This window comes from Saccopteryx bilineata, chromosome 2 (assembly GCF_036850765.1).
Source record: "Saccopteryx bilineata isolate mSacBil1 chromosome 2, mSacBil1_pri_phased_curated, whole genome shotgun sequence".
Lineage (NCBI taxonomy): Eukaryota > Metazoa > Chordata > Mammalia > Chiroptera > Emballonuridae > Saccopteryx > Saccopteryx bilineata.
In genome coordinates, this window is record NC_089491.1 from 344,512,278 (window position 1) to 344,529,225 (window position 16,948).

The 16,948-nt window shown below is 47.4% G+C and overlaps 1 protein-coding gene across 3 annotated transcripts in view; it reads right to left on the bottom strand.

Annotated features, from left to right (window-relative positions):
- Positions 1–317: 317 nt before the first annotated feature.
- The window catches only part of TPK1 (thiamin pyrophosphokinase 1), a 163,539-nt gene continuing 146,908 nt past the window's right edge, over positions 318–16,948 (bottom strand). For all 3 annotated transcript variants that reach the window (XM_066262522.1, XM_066262521.1, XM_066262523.1), the window contains one exon: positions 318–1,745. In XM_066262522.1, coding sequence (XP_066118619.1) covers positions 1,627–1,745 — 119 coding nt within the window. In that variant the 3' untranslated portion in view covers positions 318–1,626. The remainder of the gene's footprint in view (positions 1,746–16,948) is intronic.

Below are 16,948 nucleotides of genomic sequence, written 5' to 3' on the forward strand. Positions count from 1 at the left end.
GTGGGGTTGGAGTCTTAGGAAAGCTCTTCCGTGGGAGGTTCTGAGCTGAGTGAGCCGGAGAGGGCCCGGAGCCGCCGACCTGTCTGGGCTGTCTGCATGGGTCTGTGCTGAGCGTGCGTGGGCAGGACCGCCGGGCTGCGCCCGTGCTGAGAAGACGCAGAACGGCCTAGATTTGGGTCTAGGTGAGTGAAGTATTGTTGTTGTTAATCACCCTTTGAGCAAATATCTTTTTAAATGTAGAAACACTGCTGAGAGATTGCTGATCATGAAATATAGGTAAACATTATTTTCTTAAACACAGACCGCAGATATGCACATTAACTAAATATGTTTATTTAGCGTCTGGATTTCAATCTCATATATATTTGCATAAATAATTAAAATAATCTCTAGTGATTAACCGTCACAGCCGCACGCTGGTTCACCAGGTGCCCTCTGTTGCCCACGCTGTCGTAGCACCGGGAAGAGAGGAGTGCTGGCCCTCCACACAGCCACACGGGGGCGTGGGTGGGGACCCGGAGGGCAGGATCACCCTGCTTCCTGGTCCATATAGCAGCACAGGTTTGGGAAATGGGACAGAACAGGGCGAAAAGCTAGAAGAGAGGCTCATGAAAGAAACATGACTGTATTTCAGTGCCCGCTGGTTTCGCTGCAGTTACCCTGTGTGCTGTCTGCCGGTGACTGTCAGCACCTAGAATCTGAGTGTGGGGCGCGGCCGGGCACCCTCCCCTGGCCCTCCGTCTCCCAGGTGCACGGCCGGATGGGCTGGGCATGGGCTCAGACCCTCTCCTCGGCGCTGGTGCCCACTTATGCCCCGGCTGCCGAGCTCACGTCCGTTAGCTGAGGGAGCGCGGTGCCCACGCACGTACTGCTCAGCCTGAGGAATGGCGGGCGCGGCTCTGTGTTGACACCTGTTTCCCGGGGACCATGGTTCCAGGTTTGGCTGTAACTACGGGAGGGCAGCCCTGATGGGTCCCTCCACCAGGAAGCTGTGTCAGGAGGGCTTTATGAACTGTCACTGATCTTTTGTGCCATTTCTCTGTTCACCCAGGGCTGCCATGATGGCCCGTTTTCAAATGTGATAATTAGGTCAATCCTCATTTTTAGGAGATAAGATCAAAGACGGCACCCCAAAGTAAAGGGGTGCCGCTCTGACATCTGAGTCTGGGCAGAAGCGCTGTTCTGTGTCACAGAGGACGTGACCCTCACAGACGCTCAGCGGCAGCCCGGGGTGCCCACAGGGAGGCTGTGCGGGACGGGCTGCGGAGCTGGGGCCGTGCCCTCAGAGCCGTCTCGGCCTCAGAGCGAAAGCAGATTTCCAGGACGAACGGAATGATTAGTAACATAAGGATAATCAGTACTGAAGGGGGCCGTGGAATGATCCACATTAGTTTCCAACTGAATGGAATAGCACTTAATTAAAAAAAAAATCAATTTCCCCCCTTGCTCTAAAAACGGAGGTCCGTCATTTCCGTTACCAGTGTCACCTAAACATGAACATCTTTACAGCGAGTGGGCTCTCCGGGAGGCCTAGACTCCTGCAGACCAGGCGAGCTGTTCTTACTGAGCAACGAGCCGTTGGCAGATGAGGCGAGTCAGAGGCACACCGAGAATGCCGGGCCTGAGTCAGTGTTTGATGGCCATGGTCCAGAGGAGCGGGTGGTCCGTTTCCACGGTCACAACGCCAGAGCCGTCGTAGGTGTTGGAAGTGCTGACCAGGGTTCCGAAACTGAGCGCCTGGTTTGCTGGAAGGAAAGGAGAAGACGTGGTGAGAGCCAGCCTGGTCCAGTGCCAGCGACTGTCCGCCGTCACCAGGAAGTAACGAGGCACGTGCTTGGATACAAGACATAAGATGTGGGGCAGGGGGAATATCTGATACGGGATTTTAAAACAGAAAGTTTTTATAACTTGCTATGCTCACTCTTCCTGGAGCTGGCCATTGGATATGTGCTGTTCTCATACAAAATTTCATTACATTTCCTTTTTCTTTGCCAATTGGAAAACCAAAACCCATTTCTGTAATGTGCTACTTAATTCCTCGCCTGGTGCAATTTTAATTTTTCTTGATGATTGAGAACATTTTACATCAGTTATTAAACTCCAGAGTGATACTTTTAGTTTCCAGTATAAATGGTATCAGGCAGAAAACGAATTGCTTCGAGAAAGCATAAGGTTTTCATCATTTTTTTTGGTCTCCTCATAAATTAAGAAAAGCCAAAACGGACAAAGCTTAATTTTCTGTAAAATTAATAGGGACTCGAAGGTCAGGGCAGACTTCCCAAAATGCAACCCCGAGCAAAGCACTTCTGCTCAGCCGTAACGCGAGGGTGAGAGACGAGGTGGTCCTTTAAACTGCTTAATTATCCCAGTACAGGCTTTGGAGTTGTTATATAATGAGAATTTACATATTCATAAATTATGTATAGATACACATCTATAGTCACATGTTCTAACACAGGGGTAGTCAAACTTTTTATAAAAACCGCCCACTTTTGCAGAGCTGGTCAACCTGGTCCCTCCCGCAGAGGAGGTTGACCAGGTTGACCAGGAGAGACCAGGTTGACCAGCTCTGCAAAAGTGGGCGGTTTTTATAAAAAGGTTTGCCATCACCGGTCTATAAATACTGTTATCAAACAAGTGCTGTGGAGTCTCGTGTAGTCCCCTCCCCGCCAGTCAGACGCCCCTTCCCTTCAGAAGGTTAGCTGTGAAGTTCCACCGCCTATGATTAGGTTGCAATATGCTCGCTTCCCACTAGAGGGAGCCTAGTCTCTTTCTGAGGTCGTCTTTGACAAGCCAATTTTAACATTCAGAAACTTTTATTACAGGATAATGTATATAATTAGTATTACCAGTTCACACAGTTTACTTATCAGAACTCACAGTATTAGTTTTTCAGTCACCACCTTTACTAACATAAGTACGGAGTGATAAAGTAAGACTACAGAGGGGTAGAGTGAACCTCACGTGGCTGTTACCCTAACGTGATTTGGGGCATGAAGCTCTGACCTCGTCGGTGATCTGGAACTTTCCCGACGTGAAGTGTCTACGTGTATTAATATGCACGTCCGTTTATACACGCAGACACTTGACATGGAGGGTGGGTGGGGTGACGGGTGTGGGGGATGCACTGCACCGCCACCTGGGAGTGTGTTAGGCGGCCCTCCTGCCGTCCAGGCCCCGGGGTGGGGGTGGGGGTGGCAGCCTGAACGTGTCACACCCTTTGTTCACGAAGGCCCGGCGGGCGCTTCCATGGGCCCACCAGCTGGAAAGTGGACACTCCAGAGAAGAGCTGGGTGTGCTCACCCCACCTGAACTTGACACAATGCATTTTTAAGATTCTGGACACCAATTAGGTTAAAATCCTAGTTTTTACCTGGGCTCAAAGGATTGTTGTTTTCTGGTTAGTCTAGTTCAGAGGTCTCAAACTCGCGGCCCACGGGCCGCATGCGAACAATTTTGTGCGGCCCGCAGACTAATCCACGAACTACAGTTTCTGGTCGTTTTGTGACACTGAAAAGTGTTGCGTAACGGTTGCCTTTTGTAGACCTAGAGCGGCCCGCTGAACAGCTGTGATCTTGCTCTGCGGCCCACAAGCTGAGTTGAGTTTGAGACCCCTGGTCTAGTTACAGATTTGTTCATTTTATTTATCTTTGCAAAGAACCAGCTCTTCATCCGTAGCTCTTCTCTGCGAATTTGATCATTTTTCTTCTACTAACTCTGGGCTTGGTTAGCTCTCTTTTCTCTGGTTCCACAGGTGTCAGATTGTTTATCTGAGATCGTTGCCATATTTTTGAAGGAGAACTGCTTTTGCTGCATGATTTAAGTTTTGGTGTGCTGTATATCCAATTTCATTTGTCTCAGAATACCTTCATATTTCCCTTTTAGTTTCTCCTTTGGTCCACTGATTGCTCAGGAGAGTGTGGTTTAACTTCCATGGATTCACAAATTATTTTTTCTTCTGTTACTGATTTCTAGTTCCATACCAGTGTGGTCAGAAAGTTGGTTTTCTTCAATTTGCTGAGACACGTCTGTGGCATCACTAATGTATGGTCTATCCTGGGAAACACTCCATGTGCTGTCCTGTTCTCAGCCGGAGGGTGGGGTGAGCACACAGCTGTCCACTTGGGCTCCTGGTCAGATGGGTGTAGCCTGGCTTAACAGGAGGGGGGCTGGGAATCACCTTCCTGGCTTGGCCGGTGCCACAAGCAGCACCCAGGCCAGCCGGGCTCCTCGTTTGGGGACCTGAATCAGGCAGGATGGACACTGAATTCCTGGCCGCACAGCCACCAGCTTTGCTCTGCAGACAAGGAAAGGCATGTGTCCTCTGGACGTAGGTTTGTTGGGTGCTCTGTACTCTGCATGGGAAGGCTGTGAGTCAGTGTCCCTGCCCAGGTGTGGCAGCTGTGCCAGCTCCAAGGCCGCGGGGCTCCTCGGGTCCGAGGAAGGTGGGATCAGGTACCAAGTTCTCCGGCCACACTGTACCTGGCTCTGCACATGGCCAGGGCAGCTGGCTGGGCTCCGTGCCCGGGGGCCACCATCCTAGGGGTACAGGATGGGCCATGCAGATTCCAGGGGGCTCTGGGCAGGGGGAGTTGAGGGGCTTATACAACAGCAGCGGGGCTGTGAATCATCTTCCTTCCCTGATAGGGGCCACAGAACAGGCCCCGAGCTCCCTGGCTCAATGAAAGCACCGTCCTGAAGCGGCTTCCCAGGTAGGAGCCCAGCCGGGCTTCCAGGGGCCGGGCCAGGCCTGCAGGCCACAGCAGGTGGGAGAGCTTCCCTGGCCCCAAGGAGCAGTCCAGCTGCTCCAAGGCTGCCAGGGCTCAGAGCTTGAAGTCTCAAATCAGACAGACGTGTGCCCTGCCAAGTCCCCTGGTCGGACCAGGCTCCATCTGTGCTCTGCAGCTGAGCAAGGCCACTGGCTGGGATTTTACCTGAGCAGCATGGCAACTATTGTAGAAACTCAGTTTGCCGAGGTCCAAGTGCTGGCTGCTGCCAGCCCCACTTCTAAGTCACAATCCAACCCCCCAGTCAAGCGGCACAGGTTCCTCAACAGGGGAGACCCGAGTGGGCCTCCAAGAAGTGACCACAGTGCTGAGGAGCCAGATGTCCACCTGGGGGTCTATGACCGACCCCTGGAGAGACCACACTCCTCCTGGTGAGATGTTCAGCCGTGAGGTTGGGGCGCGGCCTTGGCTCTGACCCTCCCAGCGCGGTCTTTCTCGGTCTGGGTGTGTGTGGGGGGTCAGCTTTGCCCTCGTGTTCTAGGACTCTCACAAGTGTCTTCCACGGGTGATGGCAACGTGTCGTGTGCAGGGGTTGGTCAGGAATGACCTGTGTCACTCCCTTACACACGACCTCATTTCTGCCCCACAGGACCTGGCCACAGCATTGGCTGGCTGAACCTCCGTTCACTATTTAGGACATTTAGAGTCACTTTTTCCTTCTTCATCCGCAGAGCACACAGTAGAGCAACCACAGTTGTTCTGAGACAGTCACTCACGCAGATCAAGGTCACAGCTACCCTGTAAAACGGCGGGTAAGCAACCACCAGGGTGTGTCAACATGACCTGGAATTGCTCTGAATGTGAAAACGCCTCATCTCCTGCTCAAAGCCACCGGCATCGACTGTTTTCAGGACAGCTGTGGTCCAGCAACAGGAATACTGACCAGTGAGGATGGGTTAAGTGCCTGTTCCAGCGACGTTTAGTGAGTTATATTAGGGGACGCAGAGGCCTAGCCTGGCTGCTGGGTTTTCATGTTGTAGAGAAATAGAACTTAAAAATATGGGAAACATGAACAGATTGTTACAATTTTCATCCATTATCTCAACTGGTTTTCTTTCCCAAAGGTAAGGATGAGAATGAGGCACTTAATATTCTATAGCTTCCCATGATGACCTCCTGTCAGCCTCCTTCCTGCGTGGGCGCTGAAGGCTGCAGAGCAGAAGCTGGAGGGCAGGGAGAGTCAGTCACGCAGCTCTGTCGGGTGAGGCCGGGGCCCCGCCTGCCTTCCCCACGGGCCAGTGTCGTGGTCTGGGGGCTGCAGGCCACAGTGTAAGGGGGTGGGTGGGGACTTCTGCTGTCCTCAAGCGGGGGAAGTGAAAGTGGGGATCACGCGTTCCCCCCACACCTGGAGACTGTTCTGCTAGGGCCCTTTTACAGAGGACGCATCTGTCAAAGATGTAAACGCCAGCATGGCAAGGTTAGTAAATCAGACCTCGGTTCAGGCCGTGACTCCGCCGCTCACTAGCTCTGTGCAATCAGCAGGGAAGCTTTCTGGCTCTGTTTGTTCGTACGTAAAACATGGACAGTGATGTCCACTGTACAGAGAAGCTGCGGGGAACACAGTCCAAGTCCTAGCACTGTGAGTGTTCAGGAAATCTCCATCCCAGCTACTCACTTCTCTGATTCTGTCAGTAAAGCAGATCACTCGGTCTCATCACTCAGTCTCAGCCTGGTAACTCTGGGCTAGGGCTAGGGCTGTGGGACTGCTGACCACTGCTTCCCAGTGGGGGGGCAGGCGTGTCACATTCCTGTGTCAGCTGGTGGTGGAGGCTATGCTCCGGGCGGGACACTAGGGACACAAACACCTGTCTCTGCCTTTAGGGTCTCTCCTTTGTAGTAAAAGAGGAAGATGTATACACATGGTCAAGCCCAGCTGACAGGACAGAAGTGCAAGGCAGAGCTGATGTTGGTGGGGACAGGATGGGGTGTGTATTCAGTGATGCTGTGGGTGAGGCACCAACATCTGCAGGAGCCCCGCCTCCTTGCTGCCTGTAAAGCCAAAAGCCACGGCCACTATCACAGCCGCCTGTCCCGTGCAGGTTTGCATTGGATTCGGACAGACAGTAATACAATGGAGCCAAAAACTGGTGGGCCATCAGCTTTAATCCTAGCTTGCACCTGGTGGGCAAGTAAAAACACACACTGGACTCCAAAACCCACTCATTCATTGCTCACAAAGCTACTGACTTATCCGAGTTTCCTAGAACAAAGTTTCTACCTCACCAGCCTTATTCACCTCTGTTTCCCATCTCCTCTCTGCACAAACTGTCTTCTCCCTCAGCGCTCCACCATCTTGGCTCTCCTCCACGTGGTCTTTCTCTGCTCTCCTACAGCATGGGCTCCTCCTAGAACGTAATCACTCTTCTCCTAGAACAACGTGATCTCTCTTCCTTTTAAAACCTTTTGGCGCGAAAGCCCTCCCCCAACACACACTAATATAATCACGCCCATCCCAAGCAAGAAAGGCAACTACTATCACCTGGGCGACGGGCTTCCACGTGGGCAGCACCATCTTTAACAAAGTAAGCATAATATATTTTATCTGCCCAACACTGCCAAGAACCTAGGTGGATGATGGTTATTTGGTCACAATAAGCAAGTGCTCAAGGTGAGGCAGGCTTTGATCTGCAAGTTACAGGTGAGGGAAAGGAAGCTCAGGAGGTTAATAAATGGGCTGTGTCAGCAACAGAGGTTGCTGGACACGTGCGGCCAGGGAGGTGAGGACAGTTCTCTAAGGGGCTCTGGAAAGAGAACTGAAGCTGGTCTGGTTCCTGGAGGAGGAGAACTGTCCCAGCCTGCCGCACCAGGGGACTTGGCTGGCTTAGTGAGAGTGGGACATCCCCTCTCAGACCTAAATGACAATGCTACTGAGCCTATTGTGATGAGTCTCCAGGGTCCCTAGCAGCAGGCAGGGTTGGGAATGAGCTTCCCTGCCCTGGAGGAGTGGCCCAGCCCAGTCCAAGGCCCCCAAGGCTCACAGGTTGGGCTCTGATATTGAGTTGTCTAAGTTCTTTTTTTTTTTTTTTTTTTTTTATATATGAGAAGCATTAATCATCAGCTTTTTGTTGGGGCACTTTAATTGTTCATTGATTGCTTTCTCCTATGTGCCTTGATCGGGGGGCTACAGCAGACTGAGTGACCCCTAGCTCAAGCCAGAGACCCTGGGTCCAAGCTGGTGAGCTTTTTTTTTTTTCTCAAACCAGATGAGCCCACACTCAAGCTGTTGACATCAGGGTTTTGAACCTGGGTCCTCCGCATCCCAGTCTGACGCTCTATCCACTGCACCTCCGCCTGGTCAGGCTTTAAGTTCTTTATATTAAGGTGACCAACTTTTTTTTTTTTTTTTTTAAAGACTTTATTCATTTTAGACAGGAGAGAGAGAAAGAGAGAGAGAGAGAGAGAGAGAGAGAGAGAGAAAGAGAGAAGGGAGAAGCAGGAAGCATCAACTCCCATATGTGCCTTGACCAGGCAAGCCCAGGGTTTTGAACCGGCAACCTCAGCATTCCAGGTCTACACTTTATCCACTGTGCCACCACAAGTCAGGCGTGACCAACTTTTTTACAATGAAAAGGACAAAAATAAATTGAAGAAAACAGTATCATAAATAAAAGGACATTTTATTCACTGCAACAATAATATACTATAATATGATAAATGCATAATAAAAACATTTGTAATATTTTATATTGTAATTATGCTTACATGCCTATTAATTTTTAATAATAATTATAAAAAAGTACTCATTTAGATACAAATACATCACACGCATCGATGGAATACGGACATTTACAGATTAGTCTTCCAATATCAAAAAGGAGGACATGTAGGAGGACACTTTTTGAGGGAGGACAGAACTTACAAAAGAAGGACTGTTCTTCCCTAAAGGAGAAGGATTGGTCGGTCACCTTATTTATATACAGTGTGTCCATAAAGTCATGGTGCAGTTTTGACCGGTCACAGGAAAGCAACAAAAGATGATAGAAATGTGAAATCTGCACCAAATAAAAGGAAAACCCTCCCAGTTTCATACCTATTCAGTGCAGTTCGATGTGGGCTCACGCACAGATTTTTTAGGGCTCCTTAGGTAGCTATCCTGTATAGCCTCTACAGACTCGTCACTGACTGATGGCCTACCAGAACGGGGTTTCTCCACCAAACTGCCAGTTTCCTTCAACTGCTTATCCCACCGAGTAATGTTATTCCTATGTGGTGGTGCTTCGTTATAAATGCGCCGATATTCACGTTGCATTTGGTCACGGATTCAAATTTAGCGAGCCACAGAACACACTGAACTTTCCTCTGTACCATCCACATCTCGACTGGCATGGCTGTGGGCTGCTCCGCTGTATACACGGTGTTACGTCATCATCTGCGCGTGCGCACATGCTGCCACATCATCCTACAGAAACTGGGAGGGTTTTCCTTTTGGTGCAGATTTCACATTTCTATCGTCTTTTGTTGCTTTCCTGTGACCGGTCAAAAGTGCACCATGACTTTATGGACACACTGTATTTTGGATATTATGTTCAAATCTTTTAATCTATTTTTAGTTGATTTTTGGTTTGGTATAAGAATAACTTGTCTTGTTTCATTCTTTTGCATGTGGCTGTTTGCTTTTCCCAGCACAATTCATTGCTGACGGTCCTTTCTCCTTTCTTAAAAGTTGAACACGTATGTGTGGGCTTATTTCTGGGTTCTCTATTGGTTTCCATTGATCTGTGGGTCTTTTTCAAACGCCAGTGCCATGATGTTTGATTCCTATAGCTTTGTAATGTAGTTTGAAACCAGGAAGGTGATGCCTCCAGCTTTGTTCTTTCTCAAGATTGCTTTGTCTGCTTTGGAGGTCTTTGTGGTTCCGTACACGTCTGTAAAAAATGCCATTGAACTCGGGCAGGAATTGCAGTGAATCTATAGACTGCTCTGGGTAGGATGGACCTTTTATCAGTGTTAATTTTTCTAGTCTGTGTGCATAAAATACCTTTCTATTTACTGTGTCATCTTCAACTACAGTTTTCAGTGTAGAGAGCTTTCACCTCCTTGGTTAAATTTATTCCTAGATTTTTATTTTATGCCATTGTAAATGAGACTTTTCTTAAATTTTCTTTCTGGTAGTTTGTTATTGTATATAAAACTACAGATTTTTGTATATTGATTTTTGTATTCTGAATTTTTACTGAATTCGCTTATTATCTCTAACAGGTTTTTCTTATGGAGTCTTTAGCATTTTCTTATATATAGGGTGGACAAAAGTGGGTTTCTAGTTCTAAGTACAAGAAACAGTTTATTTTTGTATTATTATTTGTATACAAGTATAAACCTACTTTTGCCCATCCCTGTATAATTATCACATCATCTGCAAGTAGTGATAATTTTACTTTGCCCTTCCTGATTTCTGTACCTTTACCCCCCCCCCCATTTTGCTTAATTGTCTGGCTAGCACTTCTAATACTAGTTAAATATAAAATGGGGCTCCTCTGCCCCATTTTATAGTGTAGAAATCAAAACCTTTAATTCAATATACAAACAAGAAAGTCTTTGATACAAAGTCACTTGACCTACTATTTTATTCATTAATCTAATCTAAAATATGATTTTGACATGCCACCAATATAGAAATTGTGGAGATATTTCACATTCCTGTGTCATACTGCATCCTCAAAGCTGGATGTGCAGTATATGGGCAGCACCCCTCCCATTTTAAGTCTCAGTTGTGGCTCTGTGTCACCTGGTCAGTGCTGACCAGGGTACTGAAGCAGGAGCCACACTCATATCTCAACTACCTATTATATTTGAAATGACTATTAAAGCTACTGATTTCATTTCTCCTGCAAACATGTAGAGTCTTAGGTCATCATATTAAATCTTTTTAAGATACTTAGCATATACTCAGCAGTGAGAAAGACCAAGTCCTCTGCTCTTCAAGCTGAAGGCTCAAATATGTAGTAGAACCACAGAAAAGGAACTGAAATGCAAAACCTAAGCAAACCCAACCGAAAATGACCAATAGCAAACACAGCATTCTTTAAGAAATACCACGAGTAGACTCCTAACCGGACCCACAGAAAATAAGCTTCTAATTATACTTGTTCCAAGTCATCACCTCTCCTTCCCACTTCTCTAGAGCCTGCATCTGATAGTGTCATTCCCATGTGACACAGTAATTGACAGACCTCCCTGTCCTGTGCCCCAGACATCTAGCTGCTCAGCCCTCCTAGGTAACCAACTGTTCATTTATGTTTTTGTAAGAGATCCAAAACTGCCTGTATGGCCAGTAGCCGTAGCCATTATCACAGCCTCCTGGACCATGCAGGTTCGCATTTGATTCAGGTAGACGGTAATGAAACAACGGATCCAAGAACTGGTGAGCCATTAGCTTTAATCCTAGCTCGTACCTGGCGGGCGAGAAATACACACAGTGGGAAAACACTTCTCTTTCCATTCAGGGCTCCCAAAGCCACTGACTTATCCGAGTTTCCTAGAATCAAAGGTTTCTATCTCACCAGCCTTATTCATTTCTGTTCCCCATCTCCTTCTCTCTGCACAAACTCTGCACAAACTGGCTTCTCCTTCAGCACTCTGCCCTCTTGGCTGCCTCTCCTCTCCTCCACATGGCCTTTTCCTGCCCTGCTCCAGCATGGGCTCCTCTGCCCCATTTTATAGTGTAGAAATCAAAACCTTTAATCCAATATACAAACAAGGAAGTCTGATACAAAGTCACTTATCTGAGGCATAATGGGATTCCTCATGAGAATGCATCCCCCCATGCAACAGTCAAGGGTGTGGGAAAAGCTTAGTTTTAAAACTAAGCCTTAGGCTAGGGGTCCCCAAACTGCGGCCTGCGGGCCACATGCGGCCCCCTGAGGCCATTTATCCGGCCCCCACCGCACTTCCAGAAGAGGCACCTCTTTCATTGGTGGTCAGTGAGAGGAGCATAGTTCCCATTGAAATACTGGTCAGTTTGTTGATTTAAATTTACTTATTCTTTATTTTCAATATTGTATCTGTTCCCATTTTATTTTTTTACTTTAAAATAAGATATGTGCAGTGTGCATAGGGATTTGTTCATAGTTTTTTTATAGTCCGGCCCTCCAACGGTCTGAGGGACAGTGAACTGGCCCCTTGTGTAAAAAGTTTGGGGACCCCTGCCTTAGGTTATAACGGTGATGGACAATCTTTTGAGCTTGGTGTGTCAAAATTCACCGAAAAACTGAGCATAACTCGGGTGGTGTGTCACTTTGAGAAAAAACCCATAATTTCATGATATTTATAGTTTAAATAGCAAAAATGTATAATTGTAATATATAATTATTTAATAATCCAAAAACTATTTAACTTACCTGCTTAGTGACTTCTTTGTTCATCTGTCAGTTGGTTTCTTTTGTTGGTCTTAATATTATTTAACTTGTGTGGGGTTCCAAAGGTGGTAAAACAGTACCTTAGACTGTCCACAAACCTGTAAATTTTTATGCTTGCTCCAAATGCATTTCGTCGTGACCTGCTTTCTTTTCCCATTTCCCCTTAACTGATACACAATGACAATATTTCATTTTAGAAATAGCTGACATCTTATATGAATATTCTAATGAGTCTGAAAATATTAGCTATTCTTAAAAGGAAGTCACTTTATTTCACAATTAATAGATTTCCGCCCTGCTCTAGTTATGATAACCCCTGTTTTAGTATTCCGGCCATAGATCCTTTCTGATGACAGCCTGAACTTCCTTTGTATTAACTATTTGCAGGCGAAGTTGATATTACATTATCCTGGCCTCAAATTTATGCCTTTCTACCTACCATTTACTGTATTCCTGGCGAGTGCTGGCTTGTGTGTTCTATCTGTCCTGACGTTAACTGGTCAGATGTCTTTTTCTTCCGATCAGGATGTGGCCTGGTCTAACTCAGCACAGGATCTGTAGTCTGAAAGGGACTGTGCTATCTGGTGCGGAGGTTTGACACAGATACGAGTTCAGGCTGCTGCCTGAACCAACCAGGGTGCTGGGCTCAGGGCTCTGTCCACTTGGCAGTAATGCCCCTCCCACTGGAAGGTGACCCCAGAGAACTCACTAGGTCTTTAGGGCTTCAGAAAACATCATGCAAGAGCTACTGACCTATTATCCAACCCCTTTATTTCACACTGGTAAAACGATTCAGGATATCTTACTGACCTAAGAGCTCACAGTGCCAGGATCCGGGTCTTCAGCCTCCCTGCCCAGTGCACCCTCTGCTCTCGCGGAGTTAAACTGTGCGATTGGGTCAAAGTGAAATGACATCCTGATTATTTAAATTGCTGGGTATGTGGGTGTGTTACCTGAGAGTTTCTAAAGCTTAGCCCCACAAAAGAAGGAAGGGATCCCTGTGGTTGGACCGGTGCTATGGGCGTCAGGCCAGCAGAAAACCTGGTTCCGAGGACTTCCACCCTCGTCTCTGGGGAAGCATGGGCTACGGAGCATGGGCTCAGGCATGGGGCATGCACTGAGGCACGGGTTGCTGAGCTCTTACTTAGAAAACGCACCACGTAACTCCACTGAGAAAACACGACTTGTAGGAGGCTTGTCAGGCTGGTCAGTGCTTAGTTAAGTAGTGTTAACAGTCCAGATGGGACAAGAAAATGACTCAACAGGATTAGCAGCTAGACATGGTTCAATACTTGGCTTTTACTAAAAACAATTTGCTATATCTCTAGAAAATACAGATAAAAATTAAGGTGACATTCGGCTAATAGGAGTTCGCTTTTATGTGGGTAGATTATTTCATGGTATGCAAGATTTAAATCGCAGAGCTTTTTTTTTTTTGTAGTTCTAGGGGAAATTATATTGTTACAGAAGATAAAAAATAAATTTGTTTGTAATGAATGGCTGTATTTGCAACCATTAATCAGAATGAAAATGAATGCTTTTAAAATATCTACATCAGTTAAAGCCAAGTCAGGTGAGCACAAAATTTTTATGTAGAAAACAATATTACTTTGGAGTCTTGGGAGGGAAGGATGGATAATGGCAATTTTATGCTGAAAAATAAAATCACTCCTTCAAAATTGAGTCACATGGTTTGTACAAGCTCAAGTTGTATCAAAGCTGCAGGGTAAGAAGTCCTATTTGATAGAGACAAATCTACAACTCGAGCCTGTTTGGTAAACGGTCATTACTAAAATGAGACTGTTTAAAAATGTGCTAAATCACAACAGGTATGTACATGTAGAAATAGCTTGTGAATACGTTTTTATATTAGTAATTAAGAAACAAACAACCCATGTATTCCCTGCAAGCGCCTAGGCTCGGAGGGCTGTGCCTGACGCAGCTCTAATCGGCCCTTACGGTACCCTGTTGACGAGCAGGGTCTAAGCAAGCTCCTCACTTTGATCCAGTCAGTGGTGTGTGGAGCATCCTAACTCACCTTCCTGGCGGTTGCACTATGACTTGTCACTTTCCGACTGTTTCTCTTTATGACATTTTTCAATATGTGATCTGGAGCAGCATCCCTGTCCCCTTCTTCTTCCTGGCATGTCCCTACAATCTGGGCAAACGCAAGTGCTGGTGCTGGGCTCCCCTGGGCCTCAGGGACGGACACTTGCCAGTCCTCTGCTGCCCTGTGAGTGCTAGCAGAGCGCTCACTGCAGGGACGATGGACACAGCTATGCCGTCTCTCCTACATTCACTACTAGAGCTCGCTGAGGGGGACCCCAGACTGTCTTCTACTTGGGCACTTGTGACCGCCTCATGGGTGTGGAGTAGCATTTGTCTCTGACCTTGGCCTTGGGGCAGCTTCACTTGTGACTAGTGGCCAGAAAGCCTCTGCGTCTCATTCTGTTAATGCTAGTGTCCCCCTTGGCACCCACTACCGGGCACAGCAGTGACACCTGTCTCCTCTGCCTTAAAGGGGCAGTTCCTACAGAATACACCTCGGGGCCGGGGGCCAGCTGTTGTCGGCATCTATCTGACCGGTGACCTCTCTCTATCCTGGCCTTCATTCCCCAGAAGCCTTATCCTTCCACATAAAGCGAAGGCTACAAACGACCCGGTCCAGGCCCTGCTTCCCGCCCAGGGATGCAGCACCAGTGCGGCTGACTATCTGCCCTCCTGTTAACAGAGGTGTGTAGAGTTCTACCCGGGAGCAGGGATGTACCCCCCACAGGTGGGGGCACGGTCTTAGGCGTCTGCTCACACGCTGCCTGTGGCAGGGCCCTGGAGCGCCTTCTCCCTGGTCCCTCCTGGGCATGCCGCCTGCGAGGGTGCCTGGCCTCTTCTTACTGCAGGATGTAGAGTGCGTCAGCGTGCCAAATAAACGTCATGCAGTCTGTCTACTAAACCTGCCGCTTCAGGAGGACTTTTTTCTCTGTGTTGCCCTAACAGCCTAAATTTTTAAATCAAAAAGGAATGTAGCTTCATGTCTTCTACCCATTTTTAAATTATTTTATGTTATTGAGTTGTGAGTTCATTATATATTTTGGATACCAATCCCTTTTGGTAAGGTATATAAATGTCACATCATTGTACACTTGAAGCGATAATCAAAGTTTTTGAATAAAAAAATAATGAGCTAATTTTCAAATTTTGCCACAAATGCAGACTGGTTTAAAAACAGTAGTTAGTCCTATATGGCTCTGATAATGCGCAGTGTGGCAATGGTGGTGTTTTAGGATTGGTGCAGCTTATGTTTGTGATTTTATATGTCATTAAAAAAACACCTGGAAAACCAAAGTGAAAAGCTATCTTTTTTTTTTTCTGGAAAAAAAGGTTCCTATATTCATAATATTGAACATGATTATATCACTAACAGCCTCAGGGATATAAGCCCACGACCCTCAGTGGAGAGGTTCAGGGAGCCACCAAGTTAGTAGACTGGCGCCCCCTGTAGGCGAACATTCAAGTTTTAACAGCGCGGCTGACTGCACACAGTTAACCTCAGACACAACCTACGCTTGTGGAAAACTGCAAAAGACGCACTCTGGTATGCGATTTAGGTTGCTGGTTTCTAAAATGCTAAGAACTACTTTCTCTTTTGATATAGCCCAAACCCAGTGTACAAGGGATTTATACAACTTCAGAATGGTTACGAGGCCATTGTAGGAAATACAGAAATAGCAGACTGTCTTCTCATCTTAAGTCCCACCGTATAGCTAATTACGACATTGGAATTTGATAGTGAAATTTAATAGGAACAGCAAAAAATGCACCTCCAAGACCCATCTCTTTTCTTTTTTTTTTTTTTTTTTTTTTTTTTTTCATTTTTCTGAAGCTGGAAACAGGGAGAGACAGTCAGACAGACTCCCGCATGCGCCCGACCGGGATCCACCCGGCACGCCCACCAGGGGCGACGCTCTGCCCATCCTGGGCGTCGCCATGTTGCGACCAGAGCCACTGTAGCGCCTGGGGCAGAGGCCACAGAGCCATCCCCAGCGCCCGGGCCATCTTTGCTCCAATGGAGCCTTGGCTGCGGGAGGGGAAGAAAGAGACAGGGAGGAAAGTGCGGCGGAGGGGTGGAGAAGCAAATGGGCGCTTCTCCTGTGTGCCCTGGCCGGGAATCGAACCCGGGTCCTCCGCACGCTAGGCCGACGCTCTACCGCTGAGCCAACCGGCCAGGGCCCATCTCTTTTCTTACAGACTACGGTAAACTGTTAGGTCCATTTAATTGCCATTTTAGAGTGCTTGAAATCTCTGTCCCTTTGTATATCCTTGAAATTTTAAAGTATTTTGTAAAAATTATGAAGAGTGCCAGATTACTGCAATCTACAGACACTCCTGTGCCAGGGGTAGAGGAGGATGTTGTGTCATTTGAAAAAATACTCTTAAAATTGCAGTTTTGTTCATCTCTTTATCAGTGCAAAATTTACTGTGATAGTTCAGATATTAAGGGTGGTCTTTTTATATTATTTTTTAATTGAATTTAATAGGACGACACTGGTCAGCATAATTATACAGGTTTCAGGCGCCCAATTCTGGATCTTTCTGTGTCTATTAGGAAGAGTTAGGAATTTAAAATGGGGAGGAGACCTGGGAGAGGCAGGCACTCAGTGAGGAGGCTGGGAGGCGCTGCCCTGTGCACCCTCCACAGACCGGCCACGCCCTGCGGGTCAGGAGGCCAATCTGATCACATGCAGGCTGAGCTCGTGCGGGGAGCACGGCTCAGGGCGCGGCACATTTGGAGGCCTGGTGTTGTGAACA